Source organism: Rutilus rutilus (assembly GCF_951802725.1).
Source record: "Rutilus rutilus genome assembly, chromosome: 1".
Classification (NCBI taxonomy): Eukaryota; Metazoa; Chordata; class Actinopteri; order Cypriniformes; family Leuciscidae; genus Rutilus; species Rutilus rutilus.
In genome coordinates, this window is record NC_140209.1 from 5,703,566 (window position 1) to 5,723,137 (window position 19,572).

At 41.0% G+C, this 19,572-nt stretch overlaps 1 protein-coding gene across 2 annotated transcripts in view; it reads left to right on the top strand.

Moving 5' to 3' along the window:
• The window catches only part of LOC311302063 (uncharacterized protein), an 89,526-nt gene extending 79,764 nt beyond the window's left edge, over positions 1–9,762 (top strand). For both annotated transcript variants that reach the window (XM_084427627.1, XM_084427628.1), the window contains exon 3: positions 1,699–9,762. In XM_084427627.1, the coding sequence (XP_084283753.1) occupies positions 1,699–3,299 (1,601 nt within the window). In that variant the 3' untranslated portion in view covers positions 3,300–9,762. The remainder of the gene's footprint in view (positions 1–1,698) is intronic.
• The last annotated feature ends 9,810 nt before the right edge of the window (positions 9,763–19,572 follow it).

Sequence of the window (19,572 nt, forward strand, 5' to 3'; positions counted from 1 at the left end):
TATCCAGAACCACCAAAGGAGGGAGAGCATTTTCACATTTAGCTCCAAAACTCTGGAATAGCCTTCCTGATAGTGTTCGTTGCTCAGACTCGCTCTCCCAGTTTAAAACTAGATTAAAGTCGCATCTCTTCAGCCAGGCATTCATATAATATTTTTAATCTTACAGTTCAAATTACAATCCGGCCTCTAGTTAATAAACGCCAGGGGAGAACTGGCCCCCGACTGAGCCTGGGTTCTCCCAAGGTTTTTTTTTCTCCATTGGGTCACCTGATGGAGTTTTAGGACACCAGTAGGTCACTTGATGGAGTTTTTCGGTTCCTTGCCACTGTTGCCTTTGGCTTGCTCAGTTGGGGATATTCTGGGGATATCTAATTTGATTTTATCAATAAATTCCACTAGAAACAAACCTTGTTGTATCATTTTAATTTAATACTGTGAAGCTGCTTTGATACAATCTGCATTGTGAAAAGCGCTATACAAATATACTTGACTTGACTTGACTTGACAGTTTCTTTGCTCATTTTAACTTCTGTCAAGCACCGCACGCTCTGAATGCACGTGTCACGTGTGCAGCCTTGCGCGCCGTCAATTCCTGAACAATTGATTCAGCATTTTGATTGATTACTCGATAATAAGATTTTGCATATCGTTTAAACAACAATTATGATATTATCACAAACGATGTATATCGCACACCCCTAGATCAACGCGGTACAGATTGTGTAAAAACTGAGACTGTAGGCTTGTTTGAGATGTGCAAAATCTGCGCAGAACCAATCACCGGTGATCAGCGCGAGATGCATGCTGGTTAGAAATGTGTCTAACTTAAATTAGATCCAGTTTATTAGCAACACTATGAACGAGCGTCAATCCCTAGATATCCGCCTGATCTCACAGGTGTCAAATCCACTACTAGAAGAGAAGAGAGATCTGTCCGTCTCGCCTGAACTTTCTTCACTCCTCCTCTCACTCCAGCACCTAGTCTCGCACAATTCAGGCAAAGCATCTCAAACAAGCCTATTGGATTGAGAATATTTTCTTGTCTTCCTATCATGCAGTAGAAAGAGCCCAGATGATGTTACTTCCTGAGTGTCACAATTTTAAGAATTGTCCATTTTTATTTTCTGTTTGTGTAAGGAGGAAATCATGTCAGGAGTAACTGTGTTGAGTGAAACGTACAGGAGGACACAGATAATGCTAATAAAAATAGTTAATTTAAATCTAGTTAAAGCTGCGGCCAATTTACACTTTGAGCTTTTGAAGTTTCTACAGACACTGCAACGGTTGTGAAATGACGTCACATATTACAAATAATAATAACTAAACAATTAAAAATAAACAATCCACTCCACTTGAATGCTGAACGCTTGTGTTATTTCTCACAGAGTTTGTGTTTCTGAATAAGTAATATGCAATTTTCTACCCTGGTTTTGAGCCTAGCTCCTGAAACGCTCGGTTTTTATGGGTGTGCCGTATTGAAGACTTGGAAGTAAATGCCCACTGCTATAATTGGATTACAGTTTTCCATATGAGTTTCAACTGACACTCGTCAGTACACGTGAGTACACGGCGGGGCTAAACCGGCAGTGTTGAAGCAGGCGTTGATCATCTTCTGTGGAGGCAGGGTTTCATGCCCTTTGACGTCATAAAGTGGTAATGAATGAAATGAAATTTAATATATTTTTTCTTTCCTGTCAGACCTGATGGAAGAGAGCAAGGAGAGTGAAGAACTGAGTGAAGTGAAGGAGAGTGAAGAACTGAGTGAAGTGAAGGAGGAGAGTGAAGAACTGAGTGAAGTGAAGGAGGAGAGTGAAGAACTGATGGAAGTGGAGGAGGAGAGTGAAGAACTGAGTGAAGTGAAGGAGGAGACTGAAGAACTGAGTGAAGTGAAGGAAGAGAGTGAAGAACTGAGTGAAGTGGAGGAGGAGAGTGAAGAACTGAGTGAAGTGACGGAGGAGAGTGAAGAACTGAGTGAAGTGAAGGAGGAGAGAGAAGAACTGAGTGAAGTGGAGGAGGAGAGTGAAGAACTGAGTGAAGTGGAGGAGGAGAGTGAAGAACTGAGTGAAGTGGAGGAGGAGAGTGAAGAACTGAGTGAAGTGGAGGAGGAACCTGGAGAAAAACATTTGAGTCGCTCAAAGACTAAAAATACATTTTTAAAGAAAAGAAGAGCCAAGAAATCTTTCACCTGCACTCAGTGTGGAAAGAGCTTCACAACCAAACAAAATCTTGAGATTCACATGAGGATCCACACTGGAGAGAAGCCGTTCATGTGTGATCAGTGTGGAAAAACATTTCTTAGGTTATCAGACCTGAAGTCACACCTGACAGTTCATATGAAGGAGAGGCCGCATTCATGTTCTGTGTGTGGAAAGAGTTTTTCATGGTTGCAATATTTACATAGACATAAGAAAACTCACACTGGTGTGAGAGAGTACATGTGCTTTGAGTGTGAGAAGACTTTTACTACAGCAGGCAGTTTAAAACGGCACCAGATAATTCACACTGGAGAAAAACCTTACAAGTGTTTACATTGTGACAAGAGATTCAGTCACTCATCAACTCTGAAAACACATAAGAGGATCCACACTGGAGAAACACCTTACAAGTGTTCACACTGTGACAAGAGATTCAGTCTGTCAGCATCTCTGAAAACACATGAGAGAATCCACACTGGAGAAACACCTTACAAGTGTTCACACTGTGACAAGAGATTCAGTCAGTCAGAACATCTGAAAACACATGAGAGGATCCACACTGGAGAAAAACCTTACAAGTGTTCACACTGTGACAAGAGATTCAGTGACTCATCATATCTGAAAACACATGAGAGGATCCATACTGGAGAAAAACCTTACAAGTGTTCACACTGTGACAAGAGATTCACTCAGTCATCATCTCTGAAAACACATGAGAGGATCCACACTGGAGAGAAACCTTACAAGTGTTCACACTGTGACAAGAGCTCCAGTCGATCAGAACATCTGAAAAAACATGAGATGTTCCACACTGGAGAAAAACCTTACAAGTGTTCACACTGTGACAAGAGATTCAGTCAGTCAGCAGATCTGAAAAGACATGAGATGATCCACACTGGAGAAAAACCTTACAAGTGTTCACACTGTGACAAGAGATTCAGTCACTCATCATATCTGAAAAAACATGAGAGGATCCACAGCAGAGAGAAGTCGCACACGTGTGATCAGTGTGGAAAGAGTTTCTCTTTTAAAAGTCACCTGAAGCTACACATGAAGATCCATGCAGTGGAGAAACCACATCAACACAGTCTGAGATCACAGTAGCTCATCTTTATGTGCTGAGAAACATGTTTTTTCTAAGTTAGTTTCCCAACAGCCACGATGAGCGACAGGACATTTTCACATTAACACAAATGTTTGGCACAAAATTCACATGAGATTTGTCTGTTTTAGACCAATGCAAAAAAAGTCAGTAAATGCAGTGTCAGTCTCTGACAGTAGGTGGCGCTCATGGAAAAGTGTAAAAACAACAACGCTGAGCAACTTTCTGTTTCTGACACCTGCTTGTCATGCTTGCTACAGACTGCAATTTTTGGCATTTCTATAAGATTATAAATCACACTGTACGATATGTATCTAACAAACTTGGTATGACATTTTGGACATAATATGGACGTAATGACATAATGGACATAAATGTAGACTGTACAGTGATTACTGTACTGTCCAAAATCCTACAATGTGCACCGGGCAAGAAAGAACATCAAACAGTATTTTCATGTCTTCAAACAGCCATTTCTACTGTTGTATTTGTTATGGGGCAGGTCACTCATGCGCGTTGAATTTGTTTTGCTGTACCCGTGACCTTAGCGTTGCAAGCGCCAACACTATACTGTTTGAGCTACAGGAGAAGATAACTGACTAGAAGATAACAAGCCACCAAAATTCATCAACTAACCATTTAGAAATGTCCTGTTGCATTCTACATGTGGTCACTTCTTGAGTCTATCCATCATTCTCTGACTCTGGTTTGAAAAGGCTAATTTTTTTTGAAATGTTTAGTGTGTCTGTGTGAGGTAATGAAGAAAGCTGCGCCCCCTGTGCCTGAGTAGGGCTGTCGCGATAACCACAATATTGTAGTACAGCACTACTGACAAGCCAACCGCAGAGGAATGCAAGTAACCGCAGCAACCGCGATATTTGCATGTTTTCTTTTTTTATAAGGCAAAACCCTTCTTGTTTTGAACTTCGTGCATGTGTGTTGAATGTTAAATAAGTTAATAAGGATAACAAGACTGTTTTTTTATCATGGTGATTTGTACAGAGGCTTTGTGGATTTGCACTTAAGCCTAAACAGACAGTGAATGAGAGTGATCGACTTGCGATTACCTGTGTCTGTCTTTGAGGTCAAGTCATATAAATTTGTGAAAAGGTTGCTGTGCCCAAGGAAAGCAAAATATGTCGTGTCATCCTTTTAACGTTTAAAGGGATACTCCACTTTTTTTGGAAATAGGCTCATTTTACAACTCCCCCAGAGTTAAACTGTTGAGTTTTACCATTTTCGATTCCATTCAGTCGATCTCCGGGTCTGGCGGTACCACTTTTAGCATAGCTTAGCATAGATCATTGAATCGGACAAGACCATTAGCATCTCTCAAAAAAATGACCAAAGAGTTTAGATAATTTTCCTATTTAAAACTTGACTCTTCTGTAGTGACATTGTGTACTAAGACCGACGGAAAATGAAAAGTTTTGATTTTCTAGGCGGATATGGCTAGGAACTATACTTTCATTCCTGCGTAATAATCAAGAAACTTTGCTGCCATACCATGAGTGCAGCAGGCATAATGATATGCCGCAGCGCCTGAAAATAGTCCCCAGCACAGTAACTTCCAACGTGACCTGGACTAAGTTTGGCTAACCTATTAGACCTATTTTCAGGCGCTGTGCTCTTTTTGAATTTTTCAGCTGTTTCATGGTACAATTCAGCACAAGTGGACCTATGGAACTCAAGATATTGGGGGGCTCAACTCAGGGGGGGCCACTCACCCGTATCTTTCCAAAAACTCATCCATCCATATCCATACACTGGACCAAGTCCAATAGACCAGTTGCGGCCCAATTGCTATGCCCACAATACTTGAGCACAATAGGGGCAAAAATAAGGGTGGTGCACTACCATATCTCGGCGCCTGGTGGCGCTAGAGAGATGAGACTGAGCCCATTCCACTGCGCGTGGACCAGTTAGTACACTTACCGAGTTTCAACTCCCTAACTTAAGATATTGGGGGCACTCACCCGTATCTTTCCGAAAACTCACCCGTATCTTTCCAACAACTTACCCGGCCATATCTCAGCGCCTGGTGTTCACTTACGCCTGGTGTGGCGTAAGTGAATGGGGGCATAAGTGAATGGGGGTAGCGGGGCCAGTATCAATGTGATGCTGCACCAGAGCTGTTCTGGTACAGTCCTCCTCTCAGGCTGCAAAAATGTCCACAAAGTCTCCCAATAGGCGTTGTAACTGCTCCCGCTGCGGTGCGCTCAGATGCTCACTGTGTCGCTGCCCCAACTCCTCAACAGAAGCAACAGTTTCAGGTGACGTGGGGCAGATGGAGCATGCAGTGGTAGTGGCTGAGATGCACTGGTCTGAGCTGCAATATTCCCCTGGGGCTCCCCTCGTGTCTCTGCAGCTCTCGTGTGGCGGTTGGGGGCGGAGCTCCTCCAAGACGGCTCTGGCCCAATCGGAGCGGCACAGTCTCGTTACCTAGGCATAGGACGGCCCCCGGCACGTCGACACGTGCTCCCCAGAGGGCCAACAAATCCAAGCCAACAATGCACTCATCTCTAATATAAGCGAGCCAGAACTCGTGGCTCGTCTGGCTCATCCCCACCACCACAGACAACGGCTTCTTTCCAGGCATTACTGTCCTTTACACCCGTGACGGTGAGAAGTTTGGTATTGGTGGGGGTCCAGTCCTCCAGAAGAGAACCGGACGTTCCTGACAACAGTCCTTTTCGTAGCAAGCAAATGGTGGACCCCGTATCCACCAGGGCACTGCAGGGCTGCCCGTCAACAACAGTCCAGGTACAGTCCTTTGGTAAACCCGCAGAGCCCCACAGTAGGGCAGTCGTTGTGGAGGGGTGCTGTACATTTACATTTACATTTATTCATTTAGCTGACGCTTTTATCCAAATGTATCCTATATGTCAGAGGTCGCACGCCTCTGGAGCAACTAGGGGTTAAGTGTCTTGCTCAGGGACACATTGGTGTCTTACAGTGGATTCGAACCCGGGTCTCTCACACCAAAGGCATTATCCATTGCGCCACACCACCCCTCTTTGTAGAACATGGTGAGGGTCCCCTCGCTGCCTCACTCTGAGGTCGTTTCCTGGGGTGGATGTGTCTTTAAATGATAATGAGCTTTGCTCACCCTGCCCCTCTGTTCTGTGCGTATACATTTTGTAACACAATAACACAAAAACCATAACACGTTGTTCATTATAAACGTGGGATTATGAATTATATTGAGGATGTCGTACATAGAAAACATGCCGTAATGTACCCTGAGTGTAAACCTTAGCTGCATTCATCGTGAAGCGTGCTAGCGATTTGCAAAGATTAATATAAAGGTTAATAAAACGTTACACTCACTTCTTCTTCTTGAGGTGCAGCAGGAACACAAATAGTTGATACCGATCCTTTTTTCAGGAGCAGCTACTTAGCAAAATGAGCTTATACTGACCCTCGTTTGTAAAGCAGTCTGGTGTGTGAAATGATTCACGCAAACATGAAAGTATTGACGTTGATCATGGGGAATATTCCCTTCGAAAACAAACTCAGCCACTCCGACTTCAGCGGTTCGGATTTAGGAACATCAACATGACTGCTGTGTGACTAATGTCAGAGTCACCACACTAGAACATGGGAACAAATAAAAGTGAAGTACAAAAATATTCTACATAATGGTAATTTTTAGTTATATTATAGTCTCTTTTATAAAAGGCACTGTTAGATAAATGGTTGTCTGATTATAAAAGCAACCAAGAAAAAGGCTGAGAAAAAAAGAAAAGAAAAGATCTTAGTAGCCTACACTGTAAAATCATTTTTGCTGCATTAAATTAAGGCCATATAGTCATTTCAACTGTTAAAGGTGCATTAAGCAACTTTTCATGTTAAAAATACCCATTTTTCTAACCCATACATGCTTAAACAATTGCCTGATGGGCTGAATGAGCCCTTCTATGATCACTGCGATTGCCTCTATAATCCTGTACAGTAAAATAAATAAGAGGGATTCGGGACGGAATCGACTGGGCGTGACGTCATGCGCGTTCACGCTCACCTGGCTATGTCTGGCAGGTTTGTGTATTTGCCGCCATTATCCGCATCAGCGAAGACAACTCAAGCGATTTTTGCAAAAGTAGAAGATGGATTCAAAGAGACCGGCTTCTAGTTCATCCCAAACCCCAACGCAAACTCCACATAACCGCGTGCACAACTCTGGTTGCAGTTTCGCGTGTTGCCAGAAGGGGGCATAGTTCTGCAAAAACTCAGAGACTTGTGCAATGCACCTTTAAATCTTGAGTAATGATGAATTGCTTTGACTTGTGAAAGTGAAAACTGATAAACTTATGTTAATGTAAAAATATTTACATTTTACAAAACTCATATTTGTCTTTTATTAAACATTTAATGAAAAGTGTTGTTTTTTTTTGTGGCAATGTTGTGCAATATGGCACATGCAACAATGTCACAGGCCCTGTCAGTTGTGCAACCCTCAGACTTTTCAGACACTGAAATCTTCCCTTTAGTTAGCCAAAGTTCATTTCATTGTGTGCCCTTGTCCTGGAGCTGCATTGTAACTGGTTTGGGTCAGGGAATGGGGTCATAAAACACCTGTCTGCAGGCAGGAACATGTCATAATCACCTATGAAAAAATGCAGTTCTGTTAGGATCAGCATAAGTGTATGTAATACAGTGAGCTTGATATTTAAGTGTGGAACTTTTCTTACCACTTTCAAATAATATGCATAAATGTGAATCTCTGAAAATGCTTAAGTCAGGCACAGATCCTGGCCATTTTGCTTTCACATTTGTGATATGGAAGATTTTAGTCAACATTTTTTTTTATATAATATTACTAATCTGGAATATTAAGAATCACAATAGTAACTGGGCTGCACATTTACATTGTGAATCCCCTTTCTGTTCACATTATCCCCTTCATTGAGGCCTTGATGGCAGTCTATGGTAGCCTATAGTCTATGGTACCAATCACGTTAGTGAAGCCTGAGTGACATATACTGTAATCGGCATGGTCATGATTGCATGATCTTCATAAAAAAATTATAGCCTAAAAATAAAATAAAAAATGCTTTAAAAAAAAAACTGCTTTACAACATTGGGTCTTCAGTGGCTTGGAAATGCCACAAAAAAACATACAAAAAAAATGTTTTTTAAACCTAAAAGCGCCAGGTAAACTCCGAATGACACGACAGACAGCACTTTCCATCAAGTTCTCCGCATCTCCAATAGTGTAAAGGAAAGAGCCACTCGTAAATGATCTTAGGGCAATGCAAACAGTTTGTGCTGTAGTTAAAGCCCGACTCCAACAAGTCAAAAATAAATGTGCGTTTATAACAAATTAATAATGTAAACGACAATCTCACAAGTCACAAGAATAAATATATATCTCAGAAAGTGCACTATCGCGCTGTGCTGGACTTCCCGTATCAGATCCGCTTATGAAGCCGCAGTCTAATCCTGTTTACATGAAATAAGCCTGCTCTCTAGCAGGTTTAAGATTGCGCACCTGTTGCTATGACAGCAAGTCCAGGGATGAGCGTCGAAGAACCAAACAATCCAAGATCATGCCAAATCGCCAACAATCAAATCCAGCTAACTGAGTTAGCGACGTATGAAGAACGGGCCCCTGGTCAAAAACAGCTCTGTTTTCAGCACGCTGTTTGAGTGCATGTGTCTTTAAATGATAATGAGCTTTGCTCACCCCGCCCCTCTGTTCTGTGCGTACACCGTTTGAAATAATAACACAATATCCATAACGGGTTGTTCATTCTAAACGTGGGATTATGAATTATATTGAGAACGTCGTACATAGAAAACATGCCATAATGTACCCTGAGTATAAACCTTCATTCATCAACCTGCATTCATCGTGAAGCGTGCTAGTGATTTTCAAAGATTAATATAATATTAATATAAAAGTTAATAAAGCGTTACACTCACCTCTTCTTCTGGAGGTTCAGCAGGAACACGAATAGTTGGTACCGATCCTTTTTTCAGGAGCAGCTTCTTAACAAAACCAGCTTTATAACGTTACTGACCCTCGTTTGTAAAGCAGTCTGGTGTGAAATGATTCGCGCAAACATGAAAGCATTGACGTTGATCGTGGGGAATATTCCCTTCGAAAACAAAACTCAGCCACTGCGTCTTCAGCGGTTCGGATTCAGGAACATCAAAATGACTGCTGTGTTCCTTATTACACCCAAGAACAGAACACAACAATCACTTAGACGCTCATAGACAGTGCTCCAGCATCAACAATGGCCGCGCTGGTCCGCGCGGAGTATGATTGACAGCTCACTCACGAGCGAGGGTGGGTCTGTGTTGAAACGCTGCTGTCAATCAACAATCATGGGAGGGGCGTCGTCACAAAATCGAACGGCTTGATTTCAGAGAGGGTAAAACATAAAAGGAGATAAAAAAAAAAACACTGGATGGATTTTTAGATTTTTAGTTCAGTACAATCAACTTGTAAAAGTGCGTGTACCAAGAAAAAGACTTCATCCACATATTAAGGGTACCTATTTTTTTTTTTTTTTAAATGTGTGAATCTTTTGTATGGTTGACTGACTCAAAGAAATGTAGTAGGTTTTATCACCTGCTGTGCACCCCAATTAATTAGGTCAATCCATTACACCATGTATACAACAAAGCAGCATTACAGCCGACCGTTGCAAAATCAGATTCTATATGCTCCAAAGAATACATGGATTTTTATTTCTTTCTTTTTTATTTCTTGACTTGTAGGTGGTGCCAACAAAGCGTTCCAAAGTTCCATTCCAATACACAAAAGCATTGCTGAGATACAGCCTCGCCTCCTGTTTTGGGACTATTCAAGACCAACCAAAATGTCATTATTTAGCTATAACTAGTTATAAATGGTACACCATACATGACTGTAAAACTACCATTATTTGATTCTGTATTTGCATTACACAATGGATCGGCACAAAGCATATTTCTCCATCTGATGGTTTTTTTAATATGTTTCTGTGATATCATTGAGTTGTATACAGCACATTTACATTTTGTAACACCACGCTCACCTTACCTGGAGTCTTTGCAGTTCCTCGGTGTGAAGACATGAGGTCTTACAGTTTCTTTATTTAAAGAGTCTCATCAGGTTTAGGCAGTAACATTTCCTATGTTTGAAGAAATTATTAATTAAATAATTTTCTTAAAAAATGAAGAAAACAAACTTGCAACGATTTTTTAAATCCCTGATATATTGAAACGCATCTGGTTAAATGTTTGAATTGGAGTGCACTTACCTCTGTGATCCACAGAAAGGGCTGCCAGCCACAGATACACATATATGTAGATGCAGTTCAGCTTCTTTTGGTACATCAAAAGAGCCACCATCTTAGAATATGTAATGAGGAGACAGGTTGGAATACAAGTCAATGGAGAAGATACCTCAGTGCACTAGTGAACATGTTGGTGTTGTAGTGATTTATAGTCTATATTAGTATTAATTTATTTTTTGTTCACACTAAGGCAAGTGTGAGAATTTCTGTTGATTCCTTCCTATATCACAGGGCACCAACTGAGGAATTTCACCTTGACAATGAAGAAAAATCATGGAAGATTGTTGAAAGAATTAGAATTATATACATTATAGGAAGTTCATCATCTGATTGATCAGATGATGAACTTCCTATAATGTATATAATTCTGAAGGGATTAATGAAGGATTTAGTGAGATTCTGGTGAGCTTGTAGAGCCTCTGATTATCAACACAAGAATGACACAGTTGCTATAAGAATGAATTTATTAAAAAAATATATACATGAGAAAAATATCACACTCACTAAATACTACTATGAAAATGACTAAACGACTATGAAAATTGAATCAATAATCAAACAGAAACTACAAACTACACAAATGGACGATAACAATGAATTCCAAGTAGATGAGCAACGGATTGGATGAAGCAATGAATGTACAATGAATACAGATAACATGTCTAATGTTTATATCTGTGTATGCTGACCCTAGATACAGTCTCTACACAAATACCAATCTAATATAGCAACAACCTAATGCCAAGGCCTTTGGGAAGAGGTTTCTCAGTCTCAGTGTGGCTCTGCAACTGGTGGAAAGCGATCCAGTTTTCCTCCACTCCGAGCAGAAAGATACCAGTGGAAGATGCCCATTGCCGGTCTGATCACCCGACCATGTGAAACATAAATATAAGCTAACCTTCCAGTTGGGAAGGCGAATACTAATTCCCACCTTCCTACTTCCTCCCGCCTCACAGTGAGACAAATTGGGTCGTAGCATTCCAAGTGTCCATCCACCACGTCCCACCTTCCCACCCTCTGGAGCTTGTGGATTTGTCCCAAAATACACAGTTAAATGAAAGAGTGTCTTTAGAACCTTGGAAATGCTTTATTTCCTCTCCAAACCTTTCTTAAAGTCCTTGCGGGAGCGTTCTGAACTCGTAGAGTCCAAACTTGATGTAAATTGGTTGAGGTATCACCCAGATGTCCGTTTCTGTATTAGTGGGTGAGATTACATTGGCTATTATTCCAGGTGCAGTTTCCACTGTGAGCGCACAGTTCCCTGGATGAATAAGGAGATATTTAGGACATGTTCCTTACTGTTCTCGGTCCATTTGTATGGTTCTAAGCCAATGTTTAAAAATTGTCTTTTTCTTAGGGCCTTTCTTTGCTCCTACTGTTGTAACAACTGAGACAAATCAGACACAATTATTTGTTATATTTAACTCACTTTGGGACCTATCGTCCCATTTTAATACTATTGTTTTGATACTGTGTATTTTATAATAGAACCATGTTTGGGCTCTATACTTGGGTATTTTTATAACCTGAGTTTTTCCTCCTGCGTTTAAAAAAAAAATCCGTCCACACATGCTCGGTTTAAAAGAAATCTCCGCCTACATAAAAACGCAAAAACACGCTATGAAGCCAAGAGCATGCCACACCAGCAGGCGGCGATCGTGAAGCCACGTTGGCCAATCAGAAGCCTGAATCTACACGACAACACTGCAACCGGCGTTTCTGAAAATCCTCACCCTGGCAGGGGTTTTCAAAAATGTTCGGTTTCAGTGACCTGATACTGCGTTTCCGTGTGGACGAATTATAAAAATACGGTTATAAAAATACCCGTGTCCATGTGGACAAGGCCTTAGAAGATTGAAATGATTGTGTATGATATGTTGATAGCTGTGCAACATATTAGTATTACAAGAATCTTTCATAGTTTCCAGCACTGAAACACACACTGACGTTGTGTGAAAGTCTCACTAATGACACTGATTTATGGCGTGGATGTATAAGAGCGCTCTCTTCCCGATCGCGGGGGCTCATTCGGTGGAGCGCTTCACAGCACTATGTGTGATCCAGTCTGGCATGAGCTCTCATCTTCAGCTTAAACGAGCCGTGCTATTCCCCTTACTGAAAGCAGTTATATGATCATCCTTATGTTCCTTTGATTGTTTAAAGTTGTGTGCGTCCAGAGAGAAATTGAGTATGGCAAATTTCACTGTTACTCAAAAATGAGTTGATTAGTTGTTTACTCACTGCAAAAAATGCTTTTCTTACTTAGTATTTTTGTCTGGTTTCCAGTCCAAATATCAAAAAATTCTTAAATGAAGATGCATTTACTAGATAAGTAAAATTAGATAAGATATTATGTCTTGTTTTCTGGGGAAATAAATCAAAATTAAGTGTCTTTTTGCTTAAAACAAGCAAAATTATCTGTCCATGGGGTAAGACAAATAATCTTAATTCAAACAGAAAACAAGATTATTTTTCTTAGCCCATGGACAGATAATTTTGCTTGTTTTAAGCAAAAACACACTTAATTTAGATTTATTTCCCCAGAAAACAAGACATAATATCTTATGGAATTTTACTACTTTAGTAAATGCATCTTGATTTAAGATTTTTTTTGATATTTGGACTGAAAACAAGACAAAAATACTAAGTAAGAAAAGCATTTTTTGCAGTGCTGAATAGAGATGTTAAAAGAGCGATGACACAAAATGGATGCTAATGTGAAGTATAGCAGTATTTGAGTTCTCATCCAGTACAGTATAATCATGTAAGATGTGATTTCAGAGCGAAAGCCTGAGCCGCTTCTTCCCAGTGTGAACTCTCATGTGAATCTTCAGACTTGATTTACACTGAGGGCAGGAGACAGATTTTTTGGCTTCTGTTTTTCCTTTCTTGTTCACGTCCATCAGGTCTAAAAACAAAAAACATTATATCATGTGAGATTTCAAATGAGAAACAAATATGAAATGAAAAGTGAAGCTCAAAGTCAAGATCACTGATGAGTTCAATAGTCATTTTAATCTCATCAAATCTAGTCAACAACTGCTGAGCCGGTTATGATCTACAGTGAGGAAAATAAGTATTTGAACACCCTGCTATTTTGCAAGTTCTCCCACTTGGAAATCATGGAGGGGTCTGAAATTGTCATCGTAGGTGCATGTCCACTGTGAGAGACATAATCTAAAAAAAAATCCAGAAATCACAATATATGATTTTTTAACTATTTATTTGTATGATACAGCTGCAAATAAGTATTTGAACACCTGTCTATCAGCTAGAATTCTGACCCTCAAAGACCTGTTAGTCTGCCTTTAAAATGTCCACCTCCACTCCATTTATTATCCTAAATTAGATGCACCTGTTTGAGGTCGTTAGCTGTATAAAGACACCTGTCCACCCCATTCAATCAGTAAGAATCCAACTACTAACATGGCCAAGACCAAAGAGCTGTCCAACGACACTAGAGACAAAATTGTACACCTCCACAAGGCTGGAAAGGGCTACGGGGAAATTGCCAAGCAGCTTGGTGAAAAAAGGTCCACTGTTGGAGCAATCATTAGAAAATGGAAGAAGCTAAACATGACTGTCAATCTCCCTCGGACTGGGGCTCCATGCAAGATCTCACCTCGTGGGGTCTCAATGATCCTAAGAAAGGTGAGAAATCAGCCCAGAACTACACAGGAGGAGCTGGTCAATGACCTGAAAGAGCTGGGACCACCGTTTCCAAGGTTGCTGTTGGTAATACACTAAGACGTCATGGTTTGAAATCATGCATGGCACAGAAGGTTCCCCTGCTTAAACCAGCACATGTCAAGGCCCATCTTAAGTTTGCCAATGACCATTTGGATGATCCAGAGGAGTCATGGGAGAAAGTCATGTGGTCAGATGAGACCAAAATAGAACTTTTTGGTCATAATTCCACTAAACGTGTTTGGAGGAAGAAGAATGATGAGTACCATCCCAAGAACACCGTTCCCTACTGTGAAGCATGGGGGTGGTAGCATCATGCTTTGGGGGTGTTTTTCTGCACATGGGACAGGGCGACTGCACTGTATTAAGGAGAGGATGACCGGGGCCATGTATTGCGAGATTTTGGGGGAACAACCTCCTTCCCTCAGTTAGAGCATTGAAGATGGGTCGAGGCTGGGTCTTCCAACATGACAATGACCCGAAGCACACAGCCAGGATAACCAAGGAGTGACTCTGTAAGAAGCATATCAAGGTTCTGGCGTGGCCTAGCCAGTCTCCAGACCTAAACCCAATAGAGAATCTTTGGAGGGAGCTCAAACTCCGTGTTTCTCAGCGACAGCCCAGAAACCTGACTGATCTAGAGAAGATCTGTGTGGAGGAGTGGGCCAAAATCCCTCCTGCAGTGTGTGCAAACCTGGTGAAAAACTACAGGAAACATTTGACCTCTGTAATTGCAAACAAAGGCTACTGTACCAAATATTAACATTGATTTTCTCAGGTGTTCAAATACTTATTTGCAGCTGTATCATACAAATAAATAGTTAAAAAATCATACATTGTGATTTCTGGATTTTTTTTTTTTAGATTATGTCTCTCACAATGGACATGCACCTACGATGACAATTTCAGACCCCTCCATGATTTCTAAGTGGGAGAACTTGCAAAATAGCAGGGTGTTCAAATACGTATTTTCCTCACTGTATTTTAACGCCATGAAGATGATTTGTGTTATAAGTCACTAGTTTGGTTATGACACTCTAGATCAGTGTTCTTCAACCCTGCTCCTGAAGGACCCCCAGCACTGCACGTTTTCTTTCTCTCCCTAATCAAACACACCTGATTTAATTTATCAGCTCACTATCACATGGGTTAACATGAGCTGTATTGGCCCAACCGGACCTGGTTCCCCGAACTAGTGCTCCTCGCGACAGCCCCTCCCTGGCCCATTCCTCTGAGGGAGGGCCTGTTTTCTCAGACACGGGCACCCTATGGCACCCACGTCCAGACCTCTGGAAACTCCATGTCTGGTCCCTGGACGGGACGCGGAGGTTCTAGGTGACCTACCCCAGGCGATATTTGACACAATCACTTCCGCTAGAGCCCCCGCTACGAGGCGCCTCTATGCATTGAAGTGGAACCTGTTCTTTGAGTGGTGTTCTTCTTGTTGAAGAAGGAGAACCCCCGAACTTGCTCGATCAGAGCTGTGCTTTCCATCCTGCAAGAAGTGTTGGTGCGAAGGCTGTCTCCCTCCACCCTTAAAGTGTATGTTGCCGCTATCGCCTCACATCACGATGCAGTTGAGGGTAAGTCGTTGGGAAAGCACAACCTGATCGTCAGGTTCCTGAGGGGAGCGAGGAGACTAAATCCACCTCGCCGACTCTCTATACCAGGGGTGGGCAAACTTTTTGGCTCAAGGGCCACACTGGGTTTTAAAATTTGACAGAGGGCCGGCCCAGTAGCAGATTATGAAACACGATCTCATGAAAGTGCGTATCTATACCACGAATTTTATTTCTCGTGCCATTTATACGCCAAAATTATTTTTTTTTGCGTGCATATGCTGCACACTGTAAACCCCTTGGTTAGGATTAGGGGTGCTGAGTGCGTGCCTATTACACGGCATTAAAGGGATAGTTCGCCCAAAAATTAAAATTCGGTCATCATTTACTCACCCTTAAGTTGTTTCAAACCTGTATGAATTTCTTTTTTCTGCTGAACACAAAAGAAGATATTTTGAAAAATGTAGGTAACCAAACAGTTGATGGACCCCATTGACTTCCATAGTATTTTTTTTTCCTACAATGGAAGTCAATGGGGTCCATCAACTGTTTGGTTACCGACATTTTTCAAAATATCTTCTTTTGTGTTCAGCAGAAAAAAGAAATTCATAAAGGTTTGAAACAACTTGAGGGTGAGTAAATGATGACCGAATTTTAATTTTTGGGCGAACTATCCCTTTAAGTGCGTATCATATGCACGCGAAAACTGCGTTTCATAAACTACGTTTCATAAATTCAACTTTATTAAAACTGCATGGCAATCAGTTTGCACTTCCAAAAGTCATACATTTGTGGAAAAAAACGAAATAAACGAATATACAAATTTATTTTAAGTATAATAAAATAAAACATAAAAAGCAAAGGCAGATCAGAACATTTAATAAACAAAACCGGGTTCTGTAACGTTACATGGCAGACAGGGGAGCGTAACGTTAGTCGAAAGCCGGGCGATAAAGGAGGATACATCCACAAATCCAGAGTAGCAAAACTAAATAGCAGACAAATCAAAGGAAAAACGAAACATGTGTGCAAGCGGTTACCAAACACTTTTTTTCTCTGTGAGTTTTCAAAAAAAGAAAAAAACATTAACGTGCACCAAGTCTATGCGCTTAAGTTGCTGTCTGTTTAGTTTCCATGGTGACGCGTCTAGCTTGTTACGTGACACACCGCAGCCACAACAGCGCTGAATGAATGATGATCTGCTTTTATGTCATTTTTCCTTTTTTATATTTGTTAGCTATGGCATGAAATATCTGATATTCCGATTGTCAAATATATGCAACGCAATATATATATATATATATATATATATATATATATATATATATATATATATATATATATATATATATATATAAAACGCAAAGTATAGCAAGAAAAAGGCTAAATGAATGCGATCTTTAGACAATTTTTTAAATACTCGACGGGCCGGATTAAACAGCCTAACGGGCCGTATGTGGCCCGCGGGCCGTAGTTTGCCCACCCCTGCTCTATACCCTTTTGGGATTTGTCTCTGGTCCTTTCGGCACTTCAGAGACCACCCTTTGAGCCTTTGCAATCAGCAGAGAGAGGGTGGGGGACCTGCATGCATTTTTGGTCGACAAATCGTGCCTAGAATCGGCCCAGCTAACTCTCACGTGATCCTGAGACCCCGGCCCGGATCGGTGCCCAAGATTCCTACCACTGCCTTCTGGGAACGAGGGTTACATACGTAACCGAGATGCTTTTCTCCGTTCACACAAGCACTGCAGCTGCGTGATGTGTGAATCCTAATGTTTTGTTGATGCTGCTATTTGTGCATGCAAAGCTAAACAAAAAAATATTGTGGTATTTTAATGGGTCACGGATACTCATCTATTGCATTTCATTTTAATTTGACATTTTAATTGTGTGGTTATTGAGCGCTTGTTGGTCAGGACAATAATGTACAGTAAATGCTCCCATAACCAAATGTGAGATTTAAACACAGCCACTGCTCACGTCCATATTGATAAATGCCAATTTTCTGTTGTACACTTGTTTTGTAAATGAGGGTCACTGTGTGAAAACATCTACCAATATGTCCATACGTATGTCTACATACATCTGTATACATATGTATACCATCTACCATTATTACATGGCTTGGTTGAATTCTAATGTAGAATGCGGTGTGTTATTTCTTGATATCAGACCACTGCTAAGTATAACACACCATTGCCATGAAAAACAGAGCGTTGCTATGGACGCAGGATTCTAACCGTAGAGACGGAACGGACTATTTTCTTTAGCGGAAGCAATACAATCGTTTTTAAATCAATAAACTCCTTTTTAAAATCAATATTTTGTGTCAAATTATTGATTTATTTGGTAGGTAGCCATGTAATATGTAGAGCGAGGCGGCTGTTATAGCGAATTCTACCCGTCGGGGTTGTATTCGCTATAACAACCACCTCGCTCTACATTATCCCTTACATAACATCTACCAGGAACTACAATTTCTATGGACTAAATGCAAATGAAAAATAAAGGTCACATGGTGAAGCTGCAGCAGGAAAAGCACACAAGCCAAACTAACTTCAAGATTCCAGATTTTGTTGCTCAGTACATAAAGACGAACAACTTACCGTGATCTCAGACTGAGGTGATGTGGTTTCTCCACTGCATGGATCTTCATGTGTTGCTTTAGGTGAGTTTTAATAGAGAAACTCTGTCCACACTGATCACACATGTGCGGCTTCTGTCCAGTGTGGATCCTCTCATGTGTTTTCAGAGATGATGACACACTGAATCTCTTGTCACAGTGTGAACACTTGTAAGGCTTTTCTCCAGTGTGGATCCTCTCATGTGTTTTCAGATCTGCTGATCCACTGAATCTCTTGTCACAGTGTGAACACTTGTAAGGTTTTTCTCCAGTGTGAATTCTCTGGTGCAGTTTTAAACAGTCCGCTGTAGTAAAAGTCTTCTCACACTCAAAGCACATGTACTCTCTCACACCAGTGTGAGTTTTCTGATGTCTATGTAAATTAGGCAGCAGTGAAAAACTCTTTCCACACACAGAACATGAATGCGGCTTCTCCTTCGTATGAACTCTCAGGTGTGTCTTCAGGACTGATGCACAGAGAAATGTTTTGCTGCATTGATCACATGAGAACGGCTTCTCTCCGGTGTGGATCCTCATGTGAACATTAAGAGTATGTTTTTGTGGGAAACTTGTTCCGCATTGATCACATGAAAATCCACACAGGAGAAAAGCCATTCACATGTGTTCTTTAAGGTGTCCTGATTCTGTGAAACTCTTCCCACATTGATACAATTAAATGGCTTTTCTCCGGTGTGGATTTTCATGTGTTCTTTAAGGTGTCCTGATTGTGTGAAACTCTTCTCACACTGCTCACATGTGTACGGCTTCTCTCCAGTGTGAACTCTCATATGGACTTTAAGATTATTTTTTTTATGTAAATCTCTTCCCACACTGATCACATGAGAACGGCTTCTCTCCGGTGTGGATCCTCATGTGAATCTCAAGACCTCGTTTGGTTGTGAAACTCTTTCCACACTGAGTGCAGGTGAAAGATTTATTGGCTCTTCTTTTCTTTAAAAAATTATTTTTAGTCTTTGAGCGACTCAAAGGTTTTTCTCCAGGTTGGACATGATGTTCCTCCTCCACTTCACTCAGTTCTTCACTCTCCTCGATCTCTTCCATCGGGTCTAAAATCAAAGAAAAAAAAGTTATTTCATTTTCAGTACAACAAAACAAT